At 39.3% G+C, this 24,560-nt stretch overlaps 3 protein-coding genes across 3 annotated transcripts; 2 read left to right on the forward strand and 1 right to left on the reverse strand.

Moving 5' to 3' along the window:
• The first annotated feature begins 1,122 nt into the window (after positions 1–1,122).
• LOC109154072 (expansin-A1-like) lies at positions 1,123–2,820 on the forward strand. The gene is made up of 3 exons (XM_019301946.1): positions 1,123–1,432; positions 1,505–1,814; positions 1,965–2,820. The coding sequence occupies exons 1-3, from the start codon at positions 1,294–1,296 to the stop codon at positions 2,521–2,523; spliced, it is 1,008 nt and encodes a 335-aa protein (XP_019157491.1). The 5' UTR covers positions 1,123–1,293; the 3' UTR covers positions 2,524–2,820.
• A 5,302-nt stretch (positions 2,821–8,122) lies between these two features.
• Positions 8,123–8,854, reverse strand: LOC109154041 (uncharacterized mitochondrial protein AtMg00810-like). The gene has a single exon (XM_019301921.1). The coding sequence runs from the start codon at positions 8,852–8,854 to the stop codon at positions 8,123–8,125; it is 732 nt and encodes a 243-aa protein (XP_019157466.1).
• A 7,162-nt stretch (positions 8,855–16,016) lies between these two features.
• LOC109154073 (expansin-A1-like) lies at positions 16,017–17,533 on the forward strand. The gene is made up of 3 exons (XM_019301947.1): positions 16,017–16,394; positions 16,557–16,845; positions 16,922–17,533. The coding sequence occupies exons 1-3, from the start codon at positions 16,262–16,264 to the stop codon at positions 17,376–17,378; spliced, it is 879 nt and encodes a 292-aa protein (XP_019157492.1). The 5' UTR covers positions 16,017–16,261; the 3' UTR covers positions 17,379–17,533.
• The last annotated feature ends 7,027 nt before the right edge of the window (positions 17,534–24,560 follow it).

A 24,560-nucleotide genomic window follows, 5' to 3' on the forward strand; every position in this document is an offset into this window, starting at 1 on the left:
ACTCCTAAGCACCCAAGAAATCCACAAGCTCTTGAAGGGTGACTGGTGCACCACGAACCGAGAGAGAAGCAGTAAGGTTGCGAAACTCCGGTCGTAGTCCGCGAAAGAAGTATAAATTCATCTCATCCAAAGACATAGGCTTGCTGGCCAAGACGAGGTATTCGGTGATAACCCGTGCCCGACCGATGTAGTCGGCCACAGTGGAATCCCCCTGACAGAGGGATTGAATCTGTCCGAGAAGGTGTAGAGTACAAGCTTGCGAGGAGGAGGCCAGCAACTGCTCAATGGGCTGCCAAATCTCCCGTGACGTTGTACGTCCGACGGCGAGATGCATAATTTCTTCGGAAGAGATGATATCAACATGGACATGAGAGCACGATCATGTTTGAACCAGACTGCGTAGGTCGGATTCGGCTGTGGAGTGCTGATTTCACTGGCGGGGAGAAACGCGGACGGGCATATACAGCTGCCGTCGACATAATGCATGAGGCCGTGACCATCCAGGAACAACACAACTTGAGTCCTCCAAAACAGATAATTCTTGTGTGTAAGCTTAATACTGACAAAGTGATGGGCAGTAGAAAGCAAGGTGACAGTTGTGTTCGTTGAAGGCGTGATTTCGGCATCGGAGACGGTTCACACAGAAGAGTTGATAGATTCGTCGGCCATAGGAACAAAACTCTAGCTTAACTGATACCAAATGAGACCTGTATGAATTGTATTAGATCAACTGTAATTACAACTATACAGGATGAAGAAATATATACAAGATGAATTATAAGAAGACTAGGACTGGAGTCATAATGTTATTCAAATACAAAAAGTCCTAATACTAAGGAGTTTCATAGTGTTTAATAAGTGTTCTAGTATATAAACTCTCCATCTCTACACTTTTATTTTTACTTATTGATATGGGAAGGCATGATAAATTATTTTTATCTTGTAAATTCTTAAAAAAAAATATCAAACATCAAATTTTTTTTTAGTGAAAATATACAGTATGAAATAGAATTTAAGAATTCAAATTGTATTTTCCTTCTACTAATTTGGTCGGCAGAGAGTGTCAGAGTAAAAAGGCTTCCCAAATGACAATGGAACCTTTATAAAAGTTGAAGCCCCATTATTTAATTATTGCACCAACTTTTACACACTACTTGCCTACTTGCAACTCCTCCACTCCCGGCACGAATCCTACAAGTGTACATGTGTCAATCACTCACAGGTCACAAACCTCAAACACCCTACCCTGCTTCCTTCATCTTCTTCACTTGAGAATTCTCAAAACCACTGAAAATGGAAACCCTAGCTATTTTCACACTCCTCATGCTTTCATCCATGGCCAGGTTAAGAAATGCTGGCGGTTCCGATGGCGGCGAATGGTCCGACGCCCACGCCACATTCTACGGCGGCGCTGATGCATCCGGTACAATGGGTAAGAGGCAGAAACCAATACAAAGTAATTCCATGTCTGCTCAGTAGCTCTAATGGTTACTTGATGGTGTAGGTGGAGCTTGTGGGTATGGAGATCTGTTTGGGCAAGGATATGGAGAAAGCAATGGTGCACTAAGCACCGCCCTTTTCAACGATGGACTAAGCTGCGGTGCGTGTTTTGAGATCAAGTGTGCCGGCGACAGTGAGCAGTGTTTTCCGGGATCAATTGTGGTCACCGCCACAAATTTCTGCCCTCCTAGTACTCTACCCAGTGATGCGGGTGGATGGTGTAACCCTCCCTTGAAACACTTTGATCTCTCCCAGCCAATTTTCCAGCATATCGCTCAGTACAGAGCTGGAATTGTCCCTATTCAATACAGAAGGTAGCTTTTACTTTTCCGGTCAAATTACATATATACTAGCTTTTATTCTTCTGAAAAAAAAATAAAACAAAATGAAACGGATTATTCATCCAAATTGAAGTTTAAAACTCATGTAATTGAATATTGGTTTAACGAGTTAAGAAACAACAGGGTTCCTTGCAAGAAGAGTGGCGGAATCAAATTCACGATAACAGGACACTCCTTCTACAATCTGGTACTCATAACTAACGTGGGAGGAGCAGGGGATGTTGTGTCTGTTTCTATCAAAGGATCCAACACCAATTGGTTGCCGATGTCGCACAATTGGGGCCAAAACTGGCAGAGTAATGTCTACCTGAATGGACAAGCTTTATCCTTCAAGCTCACCACAAGTGATGGCCTCTCTCTAGTCTCCGACAATGTTGCACCTTCAACCTGGTCTTTCGGTCAGAGCTATACTGGTGGACAGTTCTCCGGTGGCCGGAATACCAGTGCCCAATCTCCCGGTACTCAGCCCTCCCTCGGCAAGCCATCCCCCTCCAGTGGCAATTCCACTGTCGGCCAGCCCTCCAGTGCCCACTTCCCTGGTGACCAGTCCCCAAGCGCCCAGTTTTCCGGTGGGCAGCCGCAGCGCCAGTCCCCATCTTCCAGATCTTTACCTACTAAGCAAGTCTCTTATCTTAATTTCTTGGTAATTCTTCTAGTTGGAATAATATTGAGTATAATATAATATAAAATATAAATGTATAGATCAACTATCAGTTTGACATTTTAAATTAAACTGAGGTGGATTTGTTGTCTACAATCATATATATTTATATAGTGTCTTTAAAGATGGAGGGTTTAGCATTTTGTTTGTGGAATAGATTTTTTATTTCTACTTTAATTTCTACCTAAGTTTCTTATTGTAAAACTACAGCATGTTGTACTAATTATCAGTTATCTTAATTTCTTTGTACTTTTTGTAGCTCTGCTACAACCGCACCACTCTTACAATTGTGTACTTTACTTAGTCAAGTGATAGGCATTATGTGTGTACCAAATATTACTGTAGATATGGGAATATATTCTAAATATAGCAAAATCAGACTCACTCACGAAGAATGTAAACAATATCATATATCATGTATATTCATCCCATTGTATTGACCTCTTTATCCAACTTTCTATTATTTCTACAATACAGCATGTCAACTATTTCCAGAGAAAACTATTAAAATGGTTCATTATTCATTATATTGATTTTAACAATTTGGTCCTTGACTTAGTTTTTTAACCATCACATGCATTCTTAGAGATTCACAGTTGACTTTTATTACCATTCAAGAGAACAATGTCTGTGGTATATTTTTGAAAGCAATGTTTATGGTATATATTTGGCTTTAATAGTACAAAATGAGAGTAGTTTTGTAGTTGCCCACAAAAGACGAAATTATCTCGTCCTTAGGACTCTCACAATAAATGACAAATTCATTTTATACTATATATTTGGCTTTAAAAGTGGAATATGAGAAGACTTTTAACTTGTACTTGCTTACAAAAGACGAAATCCCCTCGTTCTCACACCACGCTCCGACATGATAGTGGAGGGGTAAATCATAGTCACTCAACGGCCCATTAGGTGGGAAGACAAGTGTCTAGTGACTTTAATAGTAGAAAATGAGAGGCCTTTTGTGCTTGCGTACAAAAGGAAAAATTCCATCGCCCCCACACCCCGACCTGACAGGGGTAAATCACGGTAATTCAGCGATCCATTAGGCAGGAGAATCAGTGTCTAGTGTCCACAAGGAGCCCACCACATTGGTTGTAACACGCATAGGCTATCAAGACTCGATCGTGTGTCTTTACCTACAATCTATTACCCGATAACCAAATGAGCTGTCAGCGCAGGTAAAGGGGTTTTATATTGTTGTTAGTGAGAGTTATCTTTTCTTTTTGTTCTGTTCATTACATGGTGTGTTATATCAGGAATATACTACATGGTCCTCATTTTTACTCTTAAAACTCTTACTTTTTACACTCAAACTCTTGATGTAGATAATTTTTTTAAGGATCTACATCATAAAAATACCTTATTATTACTTGTTACATCAAAGAGTAAGAGTGAAGAATAAAAAATAGGAGTTTGTGTAGCAAATCTTGTTTTATAGAGATTTTCAATTGTAATCATGTCGAGATTGAGGTATCTAGAGAACTTTATTGTTGCCTTTCATAATAAAATTATTGTAATAAGAATGCTCATTAGCTTGTAAACTATAGATCAAAGGAAAAATTGCAGAGAGAGAAAAGGGAAGTGACAAAAAGCAAGAAAAGCAAAGGTGTGATCTTCCTCTCTTCTTCATTCACAACAAGGATATATATATATATATATATACTGATGAGGATATTGGGCATGGACTAAAGACTTAGTAGATTAGCATTATTGGGCCGCAAATGGGCCGAACGAAAGCGAACTGGTGAGATGGGTGGGGGTTGTTGCCGCTAAAGGGAGATGGTCGGCGCAGGTGGCTAGAGGGGGTCGCCGACTGGGCGCTGGCCCCAGCCGGCGACGGCACGGCCCTAGTGCCCCTTTAGTGCGGCACCGGTAGTCGGAGGGGGTCGCCGCCGGTGGCTGGAGGGGATTGCCGCCGGGGGCACTAGCTCTAGCCGGCAATGGCGCGCCTGATGCGTATCTGGGCGCGGCCTTAGCGCCTCCCACGCGAGGGGCAGTGCACGACACTGCTGACCGGTCTTGGCGCTGGCAGTGCCCCGCGGTCCCCATGCGTTCGTGTTCCAATGAACGCGGGAGGTGACATGTCGGCGTAACATGGGGTGTGGGGGAAGTGACGGGGGTAACGGCGTAACGTGGGGCATGTGGCGCTTGTTTGGAGAGCTGTCGATCTTAGGACGTACATGTGGATGACATACGATCGATCGATCAGAGAAGTACACTATAAATTGGGGGTCTGGGTTCTTAACAGGGGGTAACATTGACGTGACAAGCACTACGGTCTAGTACGTGGTCTTGATCCATGCTCTCAACTTCTTTGCCTGGGTGTGATTCCTGTCTGTTCATGTCTGTAGCGTAGTCAGCTATAACCTATCCTTTGGGCCGCCATTCTAGGCATGTACCTCGAGCTTTATACGTACTATTTTGGGCCTATGGCCCGGGTAATAAAACTATTATTTTCCTACCCCCGTTCTATATTTCTATACCCGGTTTATGATGGACCCGGACTCGGTCCCGATAAAACCATCATATACAAAGGTCATAATGAATGCAATGATTACATAACTATTACATACGTTACAATAATAATGTCCATAATGACTTTGAATTATAACACTCCCCATTGGACATTATTTGATCACAATCGTGCCTCATTAAAAATTTGCTAGGAAAACCTTGTGGAAAAAACATAGAAAAGAAAAGTGTACAAGATATATGGGTAATATATTAAAATATATTAATGCCTCGTTAAAAACCTCACTAGGAAAACCACGTGGGAAAAAATATAGTTGAGGAAAAGAGTACATGATATTTGTAAAATCATATATTGTACTGGTTGCCTCATTAAAAACCTTACTAATGAAAAACTATGTAGGAAAAACTTAGTTAAAGAAAAAAGTATGCAACTGTGAACCTTCTGGGTTCAATCTTCAGGATTTTCTTGAGTAGTGTGTTCATAACCTTTCTTATGAACTAATAAGTCAATTTGTATCGTCGTTCTTTAGAATATTGTTGCTCCCTCTGAAGACAATGATCTTCAAGTATTTCACCACTATTCTGGAGTCTATGTGGGTAAATGAATTTTGGCACAATTGTTTTCAATTGTACCAAGTATGACAGATCCTGTCTATTGAATTTGTACAAAGATATTAATACGATATCTACTAATAGACTTGTTACTGTTACAATTCTCATCTTACTTCTTATTGGTGTTCATAATCATAAAAGAAAAGTATTATAAGTAAGATGATAACAAGGTATTAATGCGATGCGATAAATCTGTACAAAGCACATGGAACCAACACAGCTCGTAAACATCTTACTAAATTAGGTATTTATCATTAGGCGTTAAAAATATTTAAAGCCTAATTTGGTTCATAGTATGTGCTAAACTTTGTAGTGGAAATAACCATAGTATTCAATATATAGACATTTATGAAATGTTAATATTATAATAAAGAAAAATACATATCCAATCTAAAGCATGACATCATAAGCATCAAACAAAATGCCAAAAACATACCGGTCAGATCTCAGTCTTAATGTGCGCATAAGGGACGGTCATGACCTTTAAGTGAAGTAAAAAACCAACTATGTTAAGCCTTCGGGGATTAATTTTATCATCTTTTGGACATGTGTTTCATTGTTGTTCATTGTGTGAACTAATGTGACTGTTAGTGCATTCGTGCAATGTCAAAATTTTACTAGACAAATTGTAATTCTACCATAATTAAAAATCTTATAATTAAGCAAAAGATATGCATTAAAAATTAATACAATTTTAAATGCACACACAATTATAATTTCATCCATGTAAATTAACTATGAAACCAAGGATATCAAAAATAAAGAAAATATGATCTATTAAAATTTCTTTAATGGACAATCCAAATGTGTTCTTATGTTCCCATGTGAGAATGTGTTCTCATATGATCATTTATATACATTTATGAGCACGATAAATTGGACAAGAATTATGAAAACTTCCTAGCTTATAACTGAAGTATAATATAACGTGTACATTTTTTTTTTAGGAAAAATGTTAAATAAGCTTTTGAACTTTATACAAAAAATTAATTAAGTCCGTGAGAAAGAAAAGAGTAATAAAGAAGGGAAGGAAATGAGGTTGAGAATATGCTTCGTTTTGCTTCTCTTCTTCCTTCTTATTGGCACACCCCCTCATTCATCGATTATGATAGGCTGGAGACTTCAAGAGGAAAAGGGTGTTCCCTTCTTCTTCAAAGTCGTGATTGTCCATTTAACATGGAGAACATGAACTACACAATAGTTACGAGCCAGTGCAAAAAAATAGACCCTATTACAACACCAAGCTATGCTGCAAATCATTCAAGAAATTAACCTGCAAATACAAAGATGAACTTTACTCAGATATCAACGACTGTGCCATCAAAATGTTCAACCATTTCCGTCGCAAGGGTAACTATATTGTTGGGCTTAATGTCTAAAAGTTCTAATGTGGGTAAGTGTCTCCCGTGTGGGTGATTAATGTGCGTGAGTTTTGTACTTAAGGTACGTGAGTCTTGTGCTTAAGGTGCGTGAGGTTTGTGCTTAATGTGCGTAAGTGTGTACTGAGTTTTGTGCTTAATGTCCGTGAGTTTTGTACTTAAGGTGTGTGAGTCTTGTGCTTAAGGTGCGTGAGTTTTGTGCTTAATGTGCATGAGTGTGTACTTAATGTGAGTTGTTGTTGAAACTTTAAGGTGCATGAGTTTTGTGCTTAATGTGCGTGACTTTTGTGCTTAAGGTGCGTGAGTCTTGTGCTTAAGGTGAATGAGTTTTGTGCTTAACGTGCGTGGGTTTGTGCTTAATGTGAGTAGTTGTTAAAACTTAAAAGGTGCCTGAGTTCTGTGCTTAAGGTGCGTGAGTCTTGTGCTTAAGGTGCGTGAGGCTTGTGCTTAACATGCGTGAGGCTTGTGCTTAATGTGCGTGGGGTTGTGTTCTTAATGTGTTTTGTTTGTGTGCTTAATGTGCGTGTGTTTTGTAATTTAAGTGCGTCAGATTAATGCTTAGCGTGTGTCCACCCGCACCTGATCCCTTCCCTATATATATATATATATATATATATATATATATATATATATATATATATATATATATATATATATATATATATATATATGGTTGAGTTCACATGAGGATTGAAATATATAGAGGACTGTGAGGACCAATTTTGGACACACAACAAATTAGTATCAGGCACACAACTTAATACACAATGGCACACAAGCACACATGTAAACATCAGATTTCGAACACAGGCTCTATTAATTAGTAACATATACACGCGACATACAAACTATGGCACATAACTACATCAGGCCATTCACACAACATATAGAGTACTGGCACACGTCATATTAGTCATCACAATCCTCTATAATATATCAGTCCTCATTTCAACTCAAGTATATATATATATATATATATATATATATATATATATATATATGATTGAGTTCACAGTAATTGCATTAATGAACAACGAGAGAATACAAGGCTATTTATACATAAGTGGTTAACAAGAGAATAGCTAACCACTCCTTATTAACCTCTAACTATACTGACAAACCTAACCAAATACGTGACTGCCTAATACTCCCCCTCAAGCTGAAGAGAGACACAGGACCACGCTAAGCTTGCGCCGCAAATCACCAAAGCGAGAGGAGGAGAGAGGCTTGGTAAAGATGTCGGCGAGCTGGTCACTAGTAGATACAAAGTTCACCTTGAGAGCTCCAGTTGTCACTTTATCCCGAACAAAGTGGTAATCGACCTCTGCATGCTTCGTCCGTGCATGAAATACCGGATTGGCGCACAGGTAGGTTGCGCCTAAGTTGTCACACCATAGAATTGGAACAGTGGGTGGATGTAAGCCAAGCTCTCGCAGCAAGGACTGTACCCAGGTGACCTCGGCAGCAACGTCAGCCAGGGCTTTATACTTGGCTTCGGTAGAGGACCGTGCTACGGTGCGTTGCTTTCTAGACGTCCAGGAAACATGATTGGGGCCCAAAAACATGGTGTAACCGGAGGTAGACTTCCGATCAAGAGAGCAGCCAGCCCAGTCTGAATCTGAAAAGGCATGGACAACCGGAGAAACTGTCTGTGTGAGGCGTAGCCCCAGATTTTGAGTGCCTTGCATGTAGCACAACACCCGTTTGAGTGACGCCCAGTTGTCCTGTGTTGGTCCATGCATGAATTGACATAGGTGATTCACAGAGAAGGATAGATCTGGACGAGTGATTAGCAGATACATCAGAGACCCAACAAGACATCTGTACGGTGTCGGGTCGTCAAGGGGAGGAGACCCCGCAGCAGGAGTCGAAGAAGTTGGTGCCATTGGAGTTGACAGCGGTTTTCAAGACTCCATGCCAGCCTTGCGTAAGAGTTCATACATGTACCACTGTTGTGAGAGCATGAGGCCATCTTCAGTGTAAGTCGCCTCGATTCCTAAAAAGAACCGAGGCCTGCCCAAATCTAGGATGTGAAAAGTAGTGGAGAGCTGGGTCATAACTTTCTGGACCATATCGAAACTGTTGCCAAGCAGGATAATGTCATCCACGTAGACCAACACATAGACGCGGATCTATCCAGAGTCAAAGATAAATAAGGAAACATCCGTTTTGGACGGACGAAACCCAACCTGTAGCAAGAAATCGTGTAATCTTTTAAACCACGCACGGGGGCCTGTTTAAGCCCATATAGCGAGCGTTGCAGCTTACACACATGTCCCGGAAAGTTCGAATTTGTGTAGCCGGTATAAATATCTTAGTCAATGTGTCCATTTAGGAAGGCGTTGTGGACATCCAATTGACGCATAGTCCACTTATTTGACACAGCGAAGGCCAGTAGCAGCCGAATTGTGGTTGGCTTGACCACCGGACTATATGTTTTGGAGTAGTCCTCGCCCAGTACCTGGTTAAACCCCTTGGCCACTAAACGGGCCTTGTAGCGGTCAATAGTTCCATCGAATTTTCGCTTAATGCGGAAAACCCATTTGCTACCTATTACATTTGTGTCTTTCGGCGGGGGAACAAGACGCCAAGTTTGGTTTTGCAGTAAAGCGTTGAACTCAGTGTCAATAGCCGCTCGCCAATGTGAGGACTTAATCGCTTGTGAGTGGCAAGTGGGCTCATCATCGTCTATGGAGGCCACCATTGCAGTAGGGCGGCTTCTTGAACTCCGATGTTGTGCATGGGTTGATGTTCGGAGTTGCATAACATGTGTTCGAACAGTAGTCCTCACACGTCGTCGCCTGCCCGTGGTAGTCGATGATGTAGTCGGTTGATACGAAGAGGAAGCAGCGCCTGCCGTTGAGGAAGAAGTCGGCAGAAGCGGCAACTGAGGTGGTGGCTGATTCATGCTCGGTTCGGACGCCGGTGCAGGGTGAACTGAAGTCGGGGTCTGCAAGACTGGTGCAGACGCCCAAGGAGACGCAGCCTCTTCGCCGTTAGGCATAGTTTGGACAGCATGGCAGCATGATGGGCTTTCACATAAGGGAACACCTCCTCGTTGAACTGCACATGTCGGGCAATGTAAATGCGGCCTGAGTTCCTGTCCAAACACCTGTAGCCAAGACATGAATCTGGATATCCCAGAAAAACACACGAAGTAGACCCGTAATCCATCTTGTGCCTTTTGGATGGGCGTAGGCACGGAAAGCACTCGCACCCAAACACACGGAGCAAGCTATAATTAGGAGACTTGTGGTATAACTTGGAGTAGGGACTAACATTTTGTGAAACAGTGGAGGGACTAACATCAAATGGACAGCAGACTCAAAGGCAAAAGGCCAATATTTTTGTGGTACGTGACTTTAGGCAAGTAGAGTTAACCCAGTTTCGATCACGTGACAGTGTCGACGCTCCACACGGCCATTCTGCTCGTGTGTGTGCGGCGACGACTGTTGGTGTAAAATCCCTGCAACAGTGAAAACCGTGTGTAACTTTCGGTATTCACCGCCCATATCCGACTGAACACATTTAATAGTGGTCAAAAAGGAATTTTCCACTAATGCACGAAATTTAGCAAAAATTGTATAAATATCCGACTTAAACTTCATCGGATAATACCAAATAAACCGCGAAAAATCGTCCACAAAGAGGACAAAATACCTAAAACCATCTACAGAAGGTACCAGTGACGGTCCCCAAATGTCGGTAAATATTAAATCCAGTACAGACTGACTCGATATCTCAATACGAGTGAGTGGGAAGTGCGCAGACTTACCCATCTGGCACGCGGTACATAAAGAATTTATTGAACGTAACGACCCACTAACGGGACAACTAGTGAGAACCTGACGTAGAACTTGGGTGTGAGGATGCCCGAGCCTATTATGCCATATTGTGGGTGACGCTTTGGCCGAAAGAAATGCAACTTGGGAAGGCGTGGTGAGGGAATACATCCCACCGTGACTTAGACCTCTAAGAAGAATCTCTCGGGTGATACGATCCTTCACAAGAAAGTGGGAAGGGTGAAATTCAAAATAAACATCGTTGTCACGGGTGAATTTATGTACAGACAGTAAGGAAACACGTAATTTAGGGACATGCAAGACACTTTGTAGGAATAGTGACCGGGACTTAGATAAGAAATTTAAAGAACCTGTATTATGAATGGGGAGTCCGGAACCATCTCCCACATGTAGCATTTCATCCACGGTGTATTGCTCAACGTTACTTAAAGTTGCTGCATTGGGGTCGCATGAGCATTCGCACCTGTGTCTGGGAACCAGACATTGGAAAATGGAGCAGTGTTGTAGTCCTCTTGTGGCTGACGAGAGGCCATATGGGCTTGGGGCATCACGAGGGCGGGCTGGCCAGAATGTGCCAAGTGCATTCTCTGACCAGAAACATCAACAAAGCGCCGGTAACATGTAAGAGCGGTATGCCCAGGGCCGTCACAAATTTGGCAACGAACACCACCGCCGCGACCTCGTCCTCTTCCACCCCCCCCCCCCCCCCCCCTCCCCGCTCTGTGACCCCTGTTGTTGCAACCACGCCCTCGCCCAGAGTTGGAGTGCGACTGGGAATTCTGAGCCATCATAACCGTTGGTGCAGCGGGCGGAGTCAGCGAAGTCTCATTCGGAAAGAGATACTGATGAGTCGCTAAGAGATCGGCAACTTCTGGAATGGTGAGGGGGGCGCTTTTCGTCGTGAGAGAAGCGACAAGGCCGCGATATTCCGGTCGAAGGTCGAGAAAAACATGCAGGTTCTGGTCATCAAGACCGATAGGACGGCCGGCTTGAGCAAGCTGCTCAACCAGAACCTGCGCCTTGCCGAGATACACCGCCGGAGAGGACTCACCTTGTTGGAGACTCTATAACTGGGAAAGTAAACTAAGAGACCGGGAACGAGATGTGGACCCCAACGCTGTCTCAACGGCGACCCAAACGACACGGGATGTGGAATGGCCAATCGCTAGGTAGAGTACCTCTTCGTCATGGATGATATGAGCATGCTGATGATCGATTGATCCTGTTGGACCTAGACGACGTGACTGGGATTCGGAGTAGGCGTGGCAGCCGTCGAAGACGAGGCGGCGAGGAACTCCAGTGGACAGGGGCGGGTTCCATCAACGTAGCCATACAAGCTTTGGCCACGCAGGAATGGAACTAACTGGGCTTTCCAGAAAAGAAAATTCGTAGAAGAGAGCTTAATGGAGACGTAGTGGTGCGCCTGCTGCAACATCGTCGGCCGCTGCTCGGAGGCTGTCACAGCCGCCGTCGCATCATCAGTAGAGGCGTTCGCCGGAGCCGGGAGAGAAGTATTGTCATTTGCCATAAGATCGGGAATGACTATCTGATACCAGCTTGAGTTTACTGTAATTGCATTAATGAACAACGAGAGAATACTGATAAGTGGTTAAAAAGAGAATAGCTAACCACTCCTTATTAACCTCTAACTATACTGATAAACCTAACCAAATACCTGACGGCCTAATATATATATATATATATATATATATATATATATATATATATATATATATATATATATATATATGGATGAGTTCTGGTGCAGGGTTGTTCATAAGTAAAAAACGGGGTTAGATCTGAGCCATTAATCAAATCTAGATTAATGGCTCAAATCAATGAAAATTTAAAAAAAAAATTAAAAAAAAAATTAAAAAAAAAAAACGCGTGTCCTTCATTGATGCTCTCATCTGAGCACCTGGGATGACAGACAATTATGAAATAAAAAATCATTTTATTTTATTTTTTCTTAAGAATGAAAAACAAAGCACCTTAAGAAGAAAAACAACGCATCTTAAGAAGAAAAACAATGCATCTTAAGAAGGAAAACAACGCACCTTAAGAAGGAAAACAATACACCTTAAGAAGGAAATTCACTCACCTAAAACTTTAAACCAACGCACCATAAGAAGGAAAAACAACGCACCTTAAGAAAGAAAATCATGCACCTTAAGAAGGAATACCACGCACCTAAAGCTTTAGGCCGACACACCTTAAGTTTCAACAACTGACACACCTTAAGCACACAAACCACGTACCTTAAGAAGGAAAACCACACACCTAAAGCTTTAGACCAACACACTTAAGTTTCTAATAACTAACGCACCTTAAGCACACAGCACAAAAACACCTTAATATAAGCACAAAAATCACGCATCTTAAATTTGACCTAGATGTAAAAAAAAAAAAAAAAAAAAAAAAAAAAAAACACCAAATTGCCACCGCGTATTTTTTTAAAATTTTGTTAATCCTGGACGTTGATCTTGACAAGATCAATGACTCTCATCTCACCCCACAACCGCACCTAAGACAACTAACCGCACGAGAACCCATATATATATATATATATATATATATATATATATATATATATATATATATATATATATATATATATATATGAAAAAAAAAAATCAACCCCGAGAAGGTCGGGGTTGAATCCTCTAGGCGAAGGCATTGTTCCGCTCCTACCGATCTATACAAAATTTGAAATATATAGATGTCTGCTCAAGATATGGATTGCATACAAAAAAAAAAAAAAAAAAAAAAAAAAAAAAAAAAAAAGGTGACGTTGTGGCTTATTATGAAGGAATGCCGTTAATGTTCACTTACTTATCACCAATTGATTTTACGTAATATATGACAACCAGATAATCAAAAAATTTTGTGGTTAAACGTGTTTGACTTACCAAAGTTACAAAATCGATAACCCACTAAAAAGTAAACATAGTGCAACGTTAAATGCCATTCATGGCATTAACTGTATCATGAAAGGATCACAACCCAAAACAACCACAGAAAAACCATTTTAAAATAAAATAGAATGTCATCGATGGCATTAACTGTCTTCATGAGAGGAGCAAAACCAAAACCAAAAAAATAAATAAATAAATAAATAAAAATCAAATGTCCATCAACATCACACTTCATCTATTCCTTTTTCAATCTTAACAATGGGGTATCTTTTTCTTTTTTCTTTTTTTTTTTTTGGAGCTCTGTGTAGAGGAGAACTCATCTAATAGGCATCTCTTCAATTTTCCTCACTAACACATTTTAATTGATGTGGGTTTATGTATGTATATAAAATTGTATATCTAAAGATTTTTTATTAACTACTGTAAATGAATTATAACATTTTTTTTTGTATATGTTGTTGTATATAAACAAGAGTTAAGACACAACAAATTAAGTAACAGAAAATACTTACCTATTAATTCCTTCTCTTTAAATCCCCCTGGTGATTTCAACTCAGAAAATGGCCTTAACCAAAACATGTGTATGGGAAAATTTATGGTCTTGTATTCTTTAACAATAGTTGCATAATTAAATTTCATCAGAATTCTATTACTGCTAGTCCTATAGGGGTATAAAAGTTGTAGATCACTAAAAAATTCTTAACACAGTAAACGCTCCGTTTCTTCCTTGAATCTGTTCTGAAATTTAGAGACAAGCTCCTTATTAGAAATATGAGCATGAATAAAGTTGCCCTATAATAAACAAAAACGAAAGGTTTAGGGTTTAGGTAAACAATTTTACTGTAAAACGATTTTGTCAAGAATTTTATATTCATACAAATTTAAAAATCATTCCGTAAACTATATATATAAACGCACAAGATTAGTCCTCACGTCCTCACATAAGATTAGGTCCTCACCTGATCCGGATTCTATATATATATATATATATATATATATATATATATATAATTACGAATTAAAAGTGATTTTACAGTAATCAAAATTAGCAAAACATGTTTGAAAATTATCTATTGATCATGAAATATGCATTCTTTACACTTGATAGTGTCGCTGTATCTCCTTTCTGCTATATCAATGTACGTACGCATTTAACTCTTATAGCACTTGTGGTTTTTAGAGGAGATATTTCTTGACCCATAATGTACATAGGAGCCATATGAATGCAACTTTGGAGTTCTTCTGTACATTTCAAGTAAATTGAAGACGCTATTTATAGGATTTAGGATTAACGCAAATGTTGCGGATATCAATGAGTCCTATTGGATATCATAAATATAAAACATTTGTTAACCAAAAGTAGTATATGAAAATCTCAAGAGACAACACCAAATAGTACAAAGCGGCGATCATTTTATATTTATTTTCAAATCATAATTATTAGGAATCCTTAAATTCACCAGGACTATGTGGTCCAATGGTACCCGGGTTGGACTTCCATTTGAAAGGTTGTGAGTTTGAGCTTCAATGGAGGTGTTATTAGCTCTTTGTGTTTCAGTAGGTTGAGAAAGTATATGAACAATACTATAATGTAATAGGAGCTAGTAGCATTCAAAAAATGAATCCTTAAATTCATTAATTCAATTTAATTCAATAAATTTAGAGGGATCATTTCCTGTACTAAAATAAAATAAAATAAAAAAAATTATCTTTTTCTATTTTTTAAGACTCGTAAATCGGGAACCTTAATTCTATCCTATCATTTAATAATTGCATTAATTTAATGACCATTGACCAATTCGGCACCCTTTTTTGTGGGCAAAAAAAAAAAAATTGCTATTTTATTTTATAAATGTTGTGGCTATTATATAGTAAGGATTTGGTGGGGTAGAGTGGGCAAATTATTGTGTGTATCATGCTCCACACAATTGTACGGATCATGAATATTAAATACATTTTTAATATTGAAAGTACATTATTTTTGTATTGAAGGTACATTATTTTTGTACTGAAAATACATTATATAAAATAATGTACTCTTAGTATATTAAAAATGTACTTTGAGTTCGTTCTTTTTCATGTCTTGGTTCACAATTTATCTGAATCAGACTAAGAGATTGGGTATTCGGATTCTGCTTGAGCAGCCTTCTTTCTCTGAGTTAGGGCAAAGGTAGTTCGGTAAGCCTCGTAATCTAGAATGACCGTACTTTCAAAAAATATACCTTACGTACATAAATAATGTACCATTAGTATATTAAAAATGTACTTTTGATTTATGGTTCACACAATTGTATGGACTATGGTCCATGTAATAATGATTGGGCAGTGTGTGTATCTGAATAAAACCTTCCCAAACGACACGGGAATCTAGCTAAGCCCATTATTTAATACTCCGTAATTGGATCTACTATGCACACTACTTTCTAGTCCTTGACTACAAGCACCAGGCAGAAATGTACATGTGAAAACTAGTCACAGACTCACGGGTGGGTCAGACACATAAAACACCCTGCCTGCATCATCTTCTTTACTTTACTTAATTAGCTTAGGCAGCAGAATTCTCAAAACCACTGAAATGGAAACCCTAGCTACTATTTTCATACTTTCATCCGTGGCTGGGTTAAGAGGTGCTCATGGTTCCGATGGGGGCGAATGGTCGGATGCCCATGCCACATTCTACGGAGGCGCTGATGCCTCTGGTACAATGGGTAAGAGCCAGCCAGAAAGCAATATAGGCCCAGTTGGGTTCTTCATTATCTGCTCAGCTGCTTTAATTTTATAATGTTTGTTGAGCGTGCAATCTAAATACCAGCTTAGGCTTTTAGTTGAGATGGAGCACATGCTTCAATTATGTTTACTTGATGGTGTAGGTGGAGCTTGTGGGTATGGAGATTTGTATGGGCAAGGATATGGCGAAAGCAATGCTGCACTAAGTAGTGCCCTTTTCAATAATGGACTCAGCTGTGGTGCATGTTTTGAGATCAAGTGTGCAGGCGACAGTGAGCAGTGCTTTCCGGGTTCAATTGTTGTCACCGCAACAAATTTCTGTCCTCCCGGAGGGTGGTGTGACTTCCCATTCAAACACTTTGATCTCTCCCAGCCAATTTTCCTGCAAATTGCTCAGTACAGAGCTGGAATAGTCCCTGTTCAATACAGAAGGTACGAGTGAGTGAGTCACGTTAGTTATTTAACCAAATGGTATATATGGTTAGTTATTTAACTGTTGAGTTAACAGGGTTCCTTGCATAAAGAGTGGCGGAATCAAATTCACAATAACTGGTCATTCCTACTACATCCTAGTACTGATAACTAACGTGGGAGGAGCAGGGGATGTGGTGTCTGTTTCTATCAAGGGATCCAACACCAGTTGGTTACCAATGTCTCACAACTGGGGCCAAAACTGGCAAAGTAATGTCTACCTCAATGGACAAGCATTGTCTTTCGCGGTCACAACCAGTGATGGGCAATCTGTAGTCTCCAATGAAGTGGCACCTCCAAGCTGGTCTTTTGGTCAGACGTATACTGGTGGACAGTTCTCTGGTGGTGACCGGTTCTCCGGTGGCCAAGTCCCTGCAGGTCGCCGCTCCTCAGCTTCCAAGTCTTTACCCACTAAAAAAGTCATTTCTTGTAATTTATTATTGGGACTTCTTCTAGCTCTGGTAGAAGCAAGCACACTCTTTCCACGCCTTTAATTTCTCCATAAGGAACAATATTCTTAATGACTAAATATAATGTAGCCATGCAGAAATCAGTACCACTACCTATGCTTAGGTTAAGCTTTCATAAATGTTCAGTCACCTCCCTATCTATTTCCATATATTCTGCACATACCTGATCTAAAAGTGAGACCAACAAATTCATTGTGGGGGCCCTTAAGGTTGGGGTTCAACTTTTATGGAAGAATGCTAGAACAAAACTTAAATTTGATGGGGACTTGTAAATTAAGGAAATTAAAGGAATCAACCGGGGAAATTTGAGCATGTATAGAAAGAATCATTTGTTTCAGATAAGCTCATCAACTTGATAACTCAAAATCAGAATTATATTGTTGAATTCAATTCTTATTTTTCTTTTCTTTTTGGTCAATTATCCCATGATCGATATTATCTTTGTCTTTGAATATTGAACAAACTGACGGAACAGGGACTACATCAATGGTGAGAGATAAAAAACAGATTGAAGTAGAAGATATTATTCAAAATTACAACTCATGGCTTTAGACATTGATTTATATACAGAGGATCAATGCATGAACCGGTATACACTAAAAGGTAGATTACACTAATGCCCTTCATCCTCCAACACCCCCCCCCCGCCCCCCCCCCCCCGTAAGCTGGAGCGTGTAGATCCTACATGCCCAGCTTAGATACAAAAGAGCAAAGTGGAGAATCACAGAGACTTCTCTGCATCACAGTCTACATGCCCCAAAGTCACCTTCCCTTTTAGTTTCTTTGAAGCTTTCTTCTACTCAGGAGCATGCAGTGGCCACACCAGGGCCAGTATATTCCTTCAATTGGCATAACACCTAAACAGTAACATTTGACTCCTTGATAGTTGAGGATAGGAAACATGGGATTTTGAATCACAAAACTCTGGTTGGCAGAAAGGATGAGCTTCATATTGGCAGAACACCTTGTAGCATTCATTAGTTCATCAAACTTATTAACAACTTTCTTATAGGTCCTGTAAGGTAGGAGAGTGAAAGATGAACCACTATCAACTTGTGCTCGAAATCCAGATTGCTTTAAACAGGAACTCTCAACGCAATAATGTTCCACCTCCACGATGCATTTGTTATAATTCTCTTCAAGTGGCAAAAAGGAGGTCAATCTTTGATTTCCAGGCCCTTGATCATCAAAGAAAATTCTCCCAGAATGGCTCTTGTCAGAACATAAAAAGAATGAATGTGGAACCAATGCAGAATTTGCAAGCAGGCTTGAAACGGAAATTTTTCCAGTTCCTAATCCCAAAACACCATCTGGAGCAGCTCCATCCAAATAGCTGCCGCTCTTTTTGCTTCCACGGCCTATAATGATTGGTGCCAGGGCAGAGTCTTGATGTGAATATTCACCAGATAAGATCAAATGCAACTGATCCTCAAAAAGAAATCCTGAACTCGATGTATTTTCTGACAAGTAGTCAACCATGTATGGGCATTGCTCCTTAGGACTTTTGCAATGAGGACCAAGTTCACATAATTGATGGCTGCAAGGAAGTTGCTTGCTGGTGCTAGATCGGGCTGGATTATTCTCGTTCAGATCTCTATCCAAGACAGTGTAGTAGCTTGAGGACAATGGAGCACACTGTACACAATCACAACCCAAGGCAAATCGCTTCCAGCATCTAACGCAACAACAAAAACTTTTTTCTCATCAATTATATTAGCAGCATCTTCCAGATCATCTGAGTTGTAGTTCCTCTGCGTGAACAGGTTCCTATACGGAACGACTATGGATGTCACCTCTTCTGGCTTAGACACCTCCTCACCAAATACTCTATTTTCAGCTAACTTCGATTCTACGGTGGATTCTAAAGCAGATTCAGCTAACTCCGAAACCTTGCCGGAAAATTTTCTCTGACTCGAAATTTCGCTCTCGTCAATTTCCTTTGCGTTTTCGGTTACGCTCTTCGGCTTCCTAGCTTTGCCGGACAACGGAAACCTTGCAACGCTGGAAATCTCCGACTGCACAATCGCATCGGGATCCTCAATTACATTCGCGTTTCTACTCTTATTCAGTTTGAACTTCAACTTCAACTCGCTTTCCCCTTCGAAAACTCCAGAACTCAACTCCATACACGAGCACTCAGACAACTCCATTTGAACGTCCTTCTTCTCAATCACACTCTCTTTGCTCTTTACACGAGCACTCGACGCCGCTATGGCTGAGACGGAGGACTGCTCCATCTTCTTCAGATTGGACTTTTCCAGATCTTCTGGATGGTAGCTCCTCTGCGTGAACTGGTTCCACTGCGGAACAGCTATGGATATCGCCGAAATTGGAGATCGAGCGATCGGAATAGACGGAGCTCCTTCCTTCCGCTGCGGAAGGGCTATGGAGATCGATGATGGACAGACTCGGATCGCCTTCCGCTGCGGATCGGCTACGGAAGTCTGCTCCAAAAATAGATTCCTCTCTGGAATCGTTGTTAATGCCGATCGAATTGGTGATCGAGCATCGGCTTTGTTGTTTCTACTCTGCGTAGCATTAATCTTCTCCACTGCCTGGGATTGAAGAAGAAGAGCACGGTTGATCGAGTTCCTCTGCGGAACCGACTTTGGAAAACCACGAGAAAGTAATCGCATGAATGGAGATTGTGTGACCGGAGTGGTAGCCTGCCTCTTCTGATTCACGCCGGCAACAGTAGAGATGGCGGCGGCAGCGGCGGCGGCGTAGGATCGCAGCTCTGATACCATGACGAAAAAGGGACTACATCAATGGTGAGAGATCAGAAACAGATTGAAGTAGAAGATATTATTCAAAATTACAGCTCATGGCTTTAGACATTGGTTTATATACAGAGGATCAATGCATGAACCGGTATACACTAAAAGGTAGATTACACTAATGCCCTTCATCCTCCAACACAAACAACAGCAGAAGCAGCAAAGATTGCAATTGAGGCATTGTCACCCCAAGAAATTCAAATTAAAAGGTAGTGCAAATAAATTTAGGAGACTAAGCTACCTACCTTTTAAATTTCATAGGGTGACAAGCCTCATTAGCAATTTTGCCGGACCGGATATGCATGGGATGGTGGAGAGTGAAGCGCCGGCCGGGAGATTATTGCCAGTAAAGGCGGCAAAGCGAGAGCCGAGGCCGGCGATAGATGTTCGGTTTCAGGAAAAAAGGAGTGAGAAATAAAGGAAGAAAGAAGAAGGAGGATTTTATTAAAGAATGAAACTGCATACATTCAACAAGCTAAGCTAAGGTTCAGCACTTATTTATAGAGGGAGAGCTGGAAAATGGAAACTGCCACTAAACAATTTCTTTAATCATCAATTCTTGCTGGAGTCTACAGTACAGGTTGAGGATTTGGGGTTAGCCTGCAAAATGCAAATTATCATGTGGAATTGGGTTTACCTTGTAAGGTGAATCTGGTTCCAAAACAAAATTTATATATTGGATGTTCATAATTTACATATTAAATGTTCATAATTTATATACTGAATGTTCACTACTTACATATTGAATGTTCACAATTTTATATACTAAAGTTCACGATTTACATACTGAATATTCACAATTTACATATTAAATATTCACAATTTTTATATATTATAATGAATGTTCACCATTTACATATTGAATATTCACAATTTGAATTGTGAACATTCAGTATATAAATTGTGAACATTCAATATATAAATTGTCTATTTTTATTCGGATCTACCTTGCAAGGTGAATCCGGATCCATGACATAACTGTTGGGGTTGACCTATGCTAAGTTCGTTCCAATCTTTCACAAAAAATGTGACTTTCCTAAGGAGTTACGTTAGTTGTGTCTTATAGTGATACGATAATTATAACTACTATATAGCCAATCAAATAGATCATGCCATGCGTAAGTATTGAAAAAAATTAAGTTTAAGATGACTGAGAAGACATTTTTCAAGTCCTTTGTCCGTTCAAACAAATTCGGGGATACTTGAGAACTATACTAACTAGTTTTGGAAATAAACGATCAAAAAATACTTAATATGCTCCCTATTCCACTATCTGACTATCATATACATTTGATAAATTTATAATTTTGGTTCCATCCCTGTTCATTATTATGATTGGTCTTGTGCATTGTACGATTATTTTGATAAAAAAAATCTAACCATGAACATTATATTATATAAACAATTAATGATTCGGCAATTGTGAGGTACATACTAGCTCCCATGATAGCCTTATCACTATGGACCACATTTTTGAGTTGTTGGTCATTTTTATTAAAAGTTTTTTAGCAATGGTCATGTACTCCTGTATGAGTATAGTGTAAAAACTTTCGCGCCTGCGTGCAGTGCATGTGCTCCTCCCATCCACCACCCCAATCACTATGCATGCGATATTTGTTGAAAATAGCATAAAATAATATTATAAATTAAATGATTATTTAGTGGTACAAATATATATGTGGAGTTTACTTACAGTTTGGATCGGGTCAAAATAGATTTTAAATTCTTCATAGTGAGAAGAAAATATTGATATATTGTACGCTCAAAACGGATATTGGCTGAATGAGAAATTGATTCTCAAAATAGATCCATTTGAGTTAAAAAAAATGAAAGTGGTATGACTTTTAAGTAGACTATGTCCCATATTGAAAAAAGAATGGGATTTGCACCATTATATATACAATAGCCTTTTAGATGCATGTTGAATTATATAATATAGAGGCTTTCTTTTCCCCACAAGAAGGGGTGAAAATCAAATGAAAAATGCTTGACTCATATACTATTACTAGCATTTTGTACCCGTCATGTCCGACATTAAAAATTTGATAAATGCAAATAATTAAAAATTATATTTCACAATTCTTTAAAATAGTAAATTTTAATTATTGTATTTAAAAATCATAGAGAAAGAATGTATATTTTATTTAATAATAATATAAACAATTTTGATATAATTTATACTTTATTTTTACAATAAATAAATAAAATATTTAAAGAATAGACTAATACCCACATATTAGTGTTATATATATATATATATATATATATATATATATATATATATATATATATATATATATATATATATATATATATAGAGAGAGAGAGAGAGAGAGAGAGAGAGAGAGAGAGAGAGAGAGAGAGGAAAATGATATGATAGATATAGGTGTATGGTAATAATGATGGAGTTATGAATGTTAGTGTTGGTGATAATGAACCACAATCGATTTAATATCCCAAAAATAATATTTATATATACACACACAGGTATATAAAATATTATTGGATATTTACCCGAAATATATATATACACACAAATATATATAAACGGATCCAAAGGTTATATATACATGTATATCTACGAAAAAGATATACCAATATATATTAACCAACATTGAAACTAATAATCCTCGGATTATAAGTCCAATCCAACTAATATGTCAAAAGATGGAGAACGGATTTTTGCATAAAAGCATAATCCAAAACAAGAAAGAAGGAGAGGAAGAAAGAAATGTACGAGTTAGGCGAGTGCCTTTCTTTCTTTAAAACCTTATTTGCCACCTCCCAAAAGTGCTAGGAGCGTTGTGGCCTAGGTTTCCTAGGATAAAACGTACAACGGTTCGACGTTTGAGCACCCAAACGAACGAACCCGGCGAACTAGAGCACGGGCAAAACACAGCTTCAAGAATGGAGTAGGAGCAGAATTTTGGAGCTGGGAAAACCATAATTTTCTGTGTTGTGTGTGTTGTTCTCTCTGTGTGTAAACCTGCTGCTCCTACACTCTTCTTATACAGGAGTTGAAGAATCAATAGCATTTAATTTGACACTTAATGCACGATTTGTAACACCTGAAACAGCCACCATTATTTGAGTTTTAATTCAAAAATCAAAACTGGAATTATGGTTCATACTTTCGTGCAGTGCCATATTTGGCCAAGGCCAGCCAGCCAATTTTCGGACGACATTCGTGCCCGTAGGGTGCCGGCGCACACAAGCTCGAGCTTGAATCAAGCCTTTTCGATCTCGTTTCTAGTTGGAATTTGATTTGCACACCCCCCCCCCCCCCCCCCCCCCACGACGCGAGAGAGCCTATATACTATACAATTCTACAAGCTCCAAAAGAGCCCTTGTATAAAAGGGGGGTAAAATCCTCTTTCCAAATCAATGTGGGACAAAGCTTACTTTTCCCTTCATTTTTCCAACTCAATGGGTCTACTTTGAGAATCAATATCTCATTCACGCATTATCCGTTTTGAGCGTACAATATATCAATCTCTTCGTCTCACTACGAAGAATCCGAATCCATTTTGACCCGACCCAAATCGGAAGTGGACCCCACTGATAATTGTACCACAAAATAGCCACTTAAATGCCATTTTAATGCTATTTTTCCAACAGTTAGAACTAAATATTAACAGTGTTATAACGGTGTAAGGGTACTTTTGTCAATTATAATCGAAGTGTACAACATTTAATGAAAAATGTATACCTTTATTAGCATACAAAAAATGGACAAAAATCAAGGATCTAACCATGATTGAGACTTATTATGTTTTTAGATATTATGATTGAAGGTTACATTGATTGATTTTATTATCAATTTGCGTGTATCACATGACTCAAGCTAACCTAACTTTTTTCTCCTTTTATCTCTTGTGCTTGTTATTTCTCAAAGAGTAAATATCACTTTTGGTCCCTTGACTATTATAGCTGAAGAACTTTTGGTGACTATTGTTTTTTTCAAATTAGGTGCGTGACTTTCTAGCTAGTATCACTTTTAGGCGGTGTTTGGTTCATGGAGTATTAGATTACCTTAGGGGATGTTAGATTGCTGGGAATGTTAGATTCCTGTGTTTGGTTTAAAACTAAAATATATAAATAAGACAACGGTAATAAGATAAATTGATTAAAACGTCCAAAGCTCAACATTAGTAATAGGACAAGGGAATGTGAGATTACCTAAGAAATTGGAGGGTATCTCACATTCCCTTCCAATAGCTAAAAACTTAATGCAGAGGTTATCTGACATTCCCGGGTAAAGTTACATAACCTGAGCCAAACATGGAAATCTTATATTACCACGCAAATATAACCTTGGTTATCTTATATAACCTGAACCAAACGCCCCCTTAATTTGGTCCTCCAATCCAATTCTTCAGCCACATACTACCAGAATTCAAACCGGAAAAATATTGTATTATAATTAGAA

The sequence above is a fragment of the Ipomoea nil genome, unplaced genomic scaffold (assembly GCF_001879475.1).
Source record: "Ipomoea nil cultivar Tokyo-kokei standard unplaced genomic scaffold, Asagao_1.1 scaffold2580, whole genome shotgun sequence".
Taxonomy (NCBI): domain Eukaryota; kingdom Viridiplantae; phylum Streptophyta; class Magnoliopsida; order Solanales; family Convolvulaceae; genus Ipomoea; species Ipomoea nil.

Excerpts from the sequence above, each read along its gene's own strand:
- LOC109154073 (XM_019301947.1), top strand. The coding sequence starts at position 16,262 with ATGGAAACCCTAGCTACTATTTTCATACTTTCATCCGTGGCTGGGTTA. Across the intron at positions 16,395-16,556 it reads TGATGCCTCTGGTACAATGG|GTGGAGCTTGTGGGTATGGA; the intron begins GTAAGAGCCAGC and ends TTGATGGTGTAG. Across the intron at positions 16,846-16,921 it reads GTCCCTGTTCAATACAGAAG|GGTTCCTTGCATAAAGAGTG; the intron begins GTACGAGTGAGT and ends TTGAGTTAACAG.
- LOC109154041 (XM_019301921.1), bottom strand. The coding sequence starts at position 8,854 with ATGGCACCAACTTCTTCGACTCCTGCTGCGGGGTCTCCTCCCCTTGAC.
- LOC109154072 (XM_019301946.1), top strand. The coding sequence starts at position 1,294 with ATGGAAACCCTAGCTATTTTCACACTCCTCATGCTTTCATCCATGGCC. Across the intron at positions 1,433-1,504 it reads TGATGCATCCGGTACAATGG|GTGGAGCTTGTGGGTATGGA; the intron begins GTAAGAGGCAGA and ends TTGATGGTGTAG. Across the intron at positions 1,815-1,964 it reads GTCCCTATTCAATACAGAAG|GGTTCCTTGCAAGAAGAGTG; the intron begins GTAGCTTTTACT and ends AAGAAACAACAG.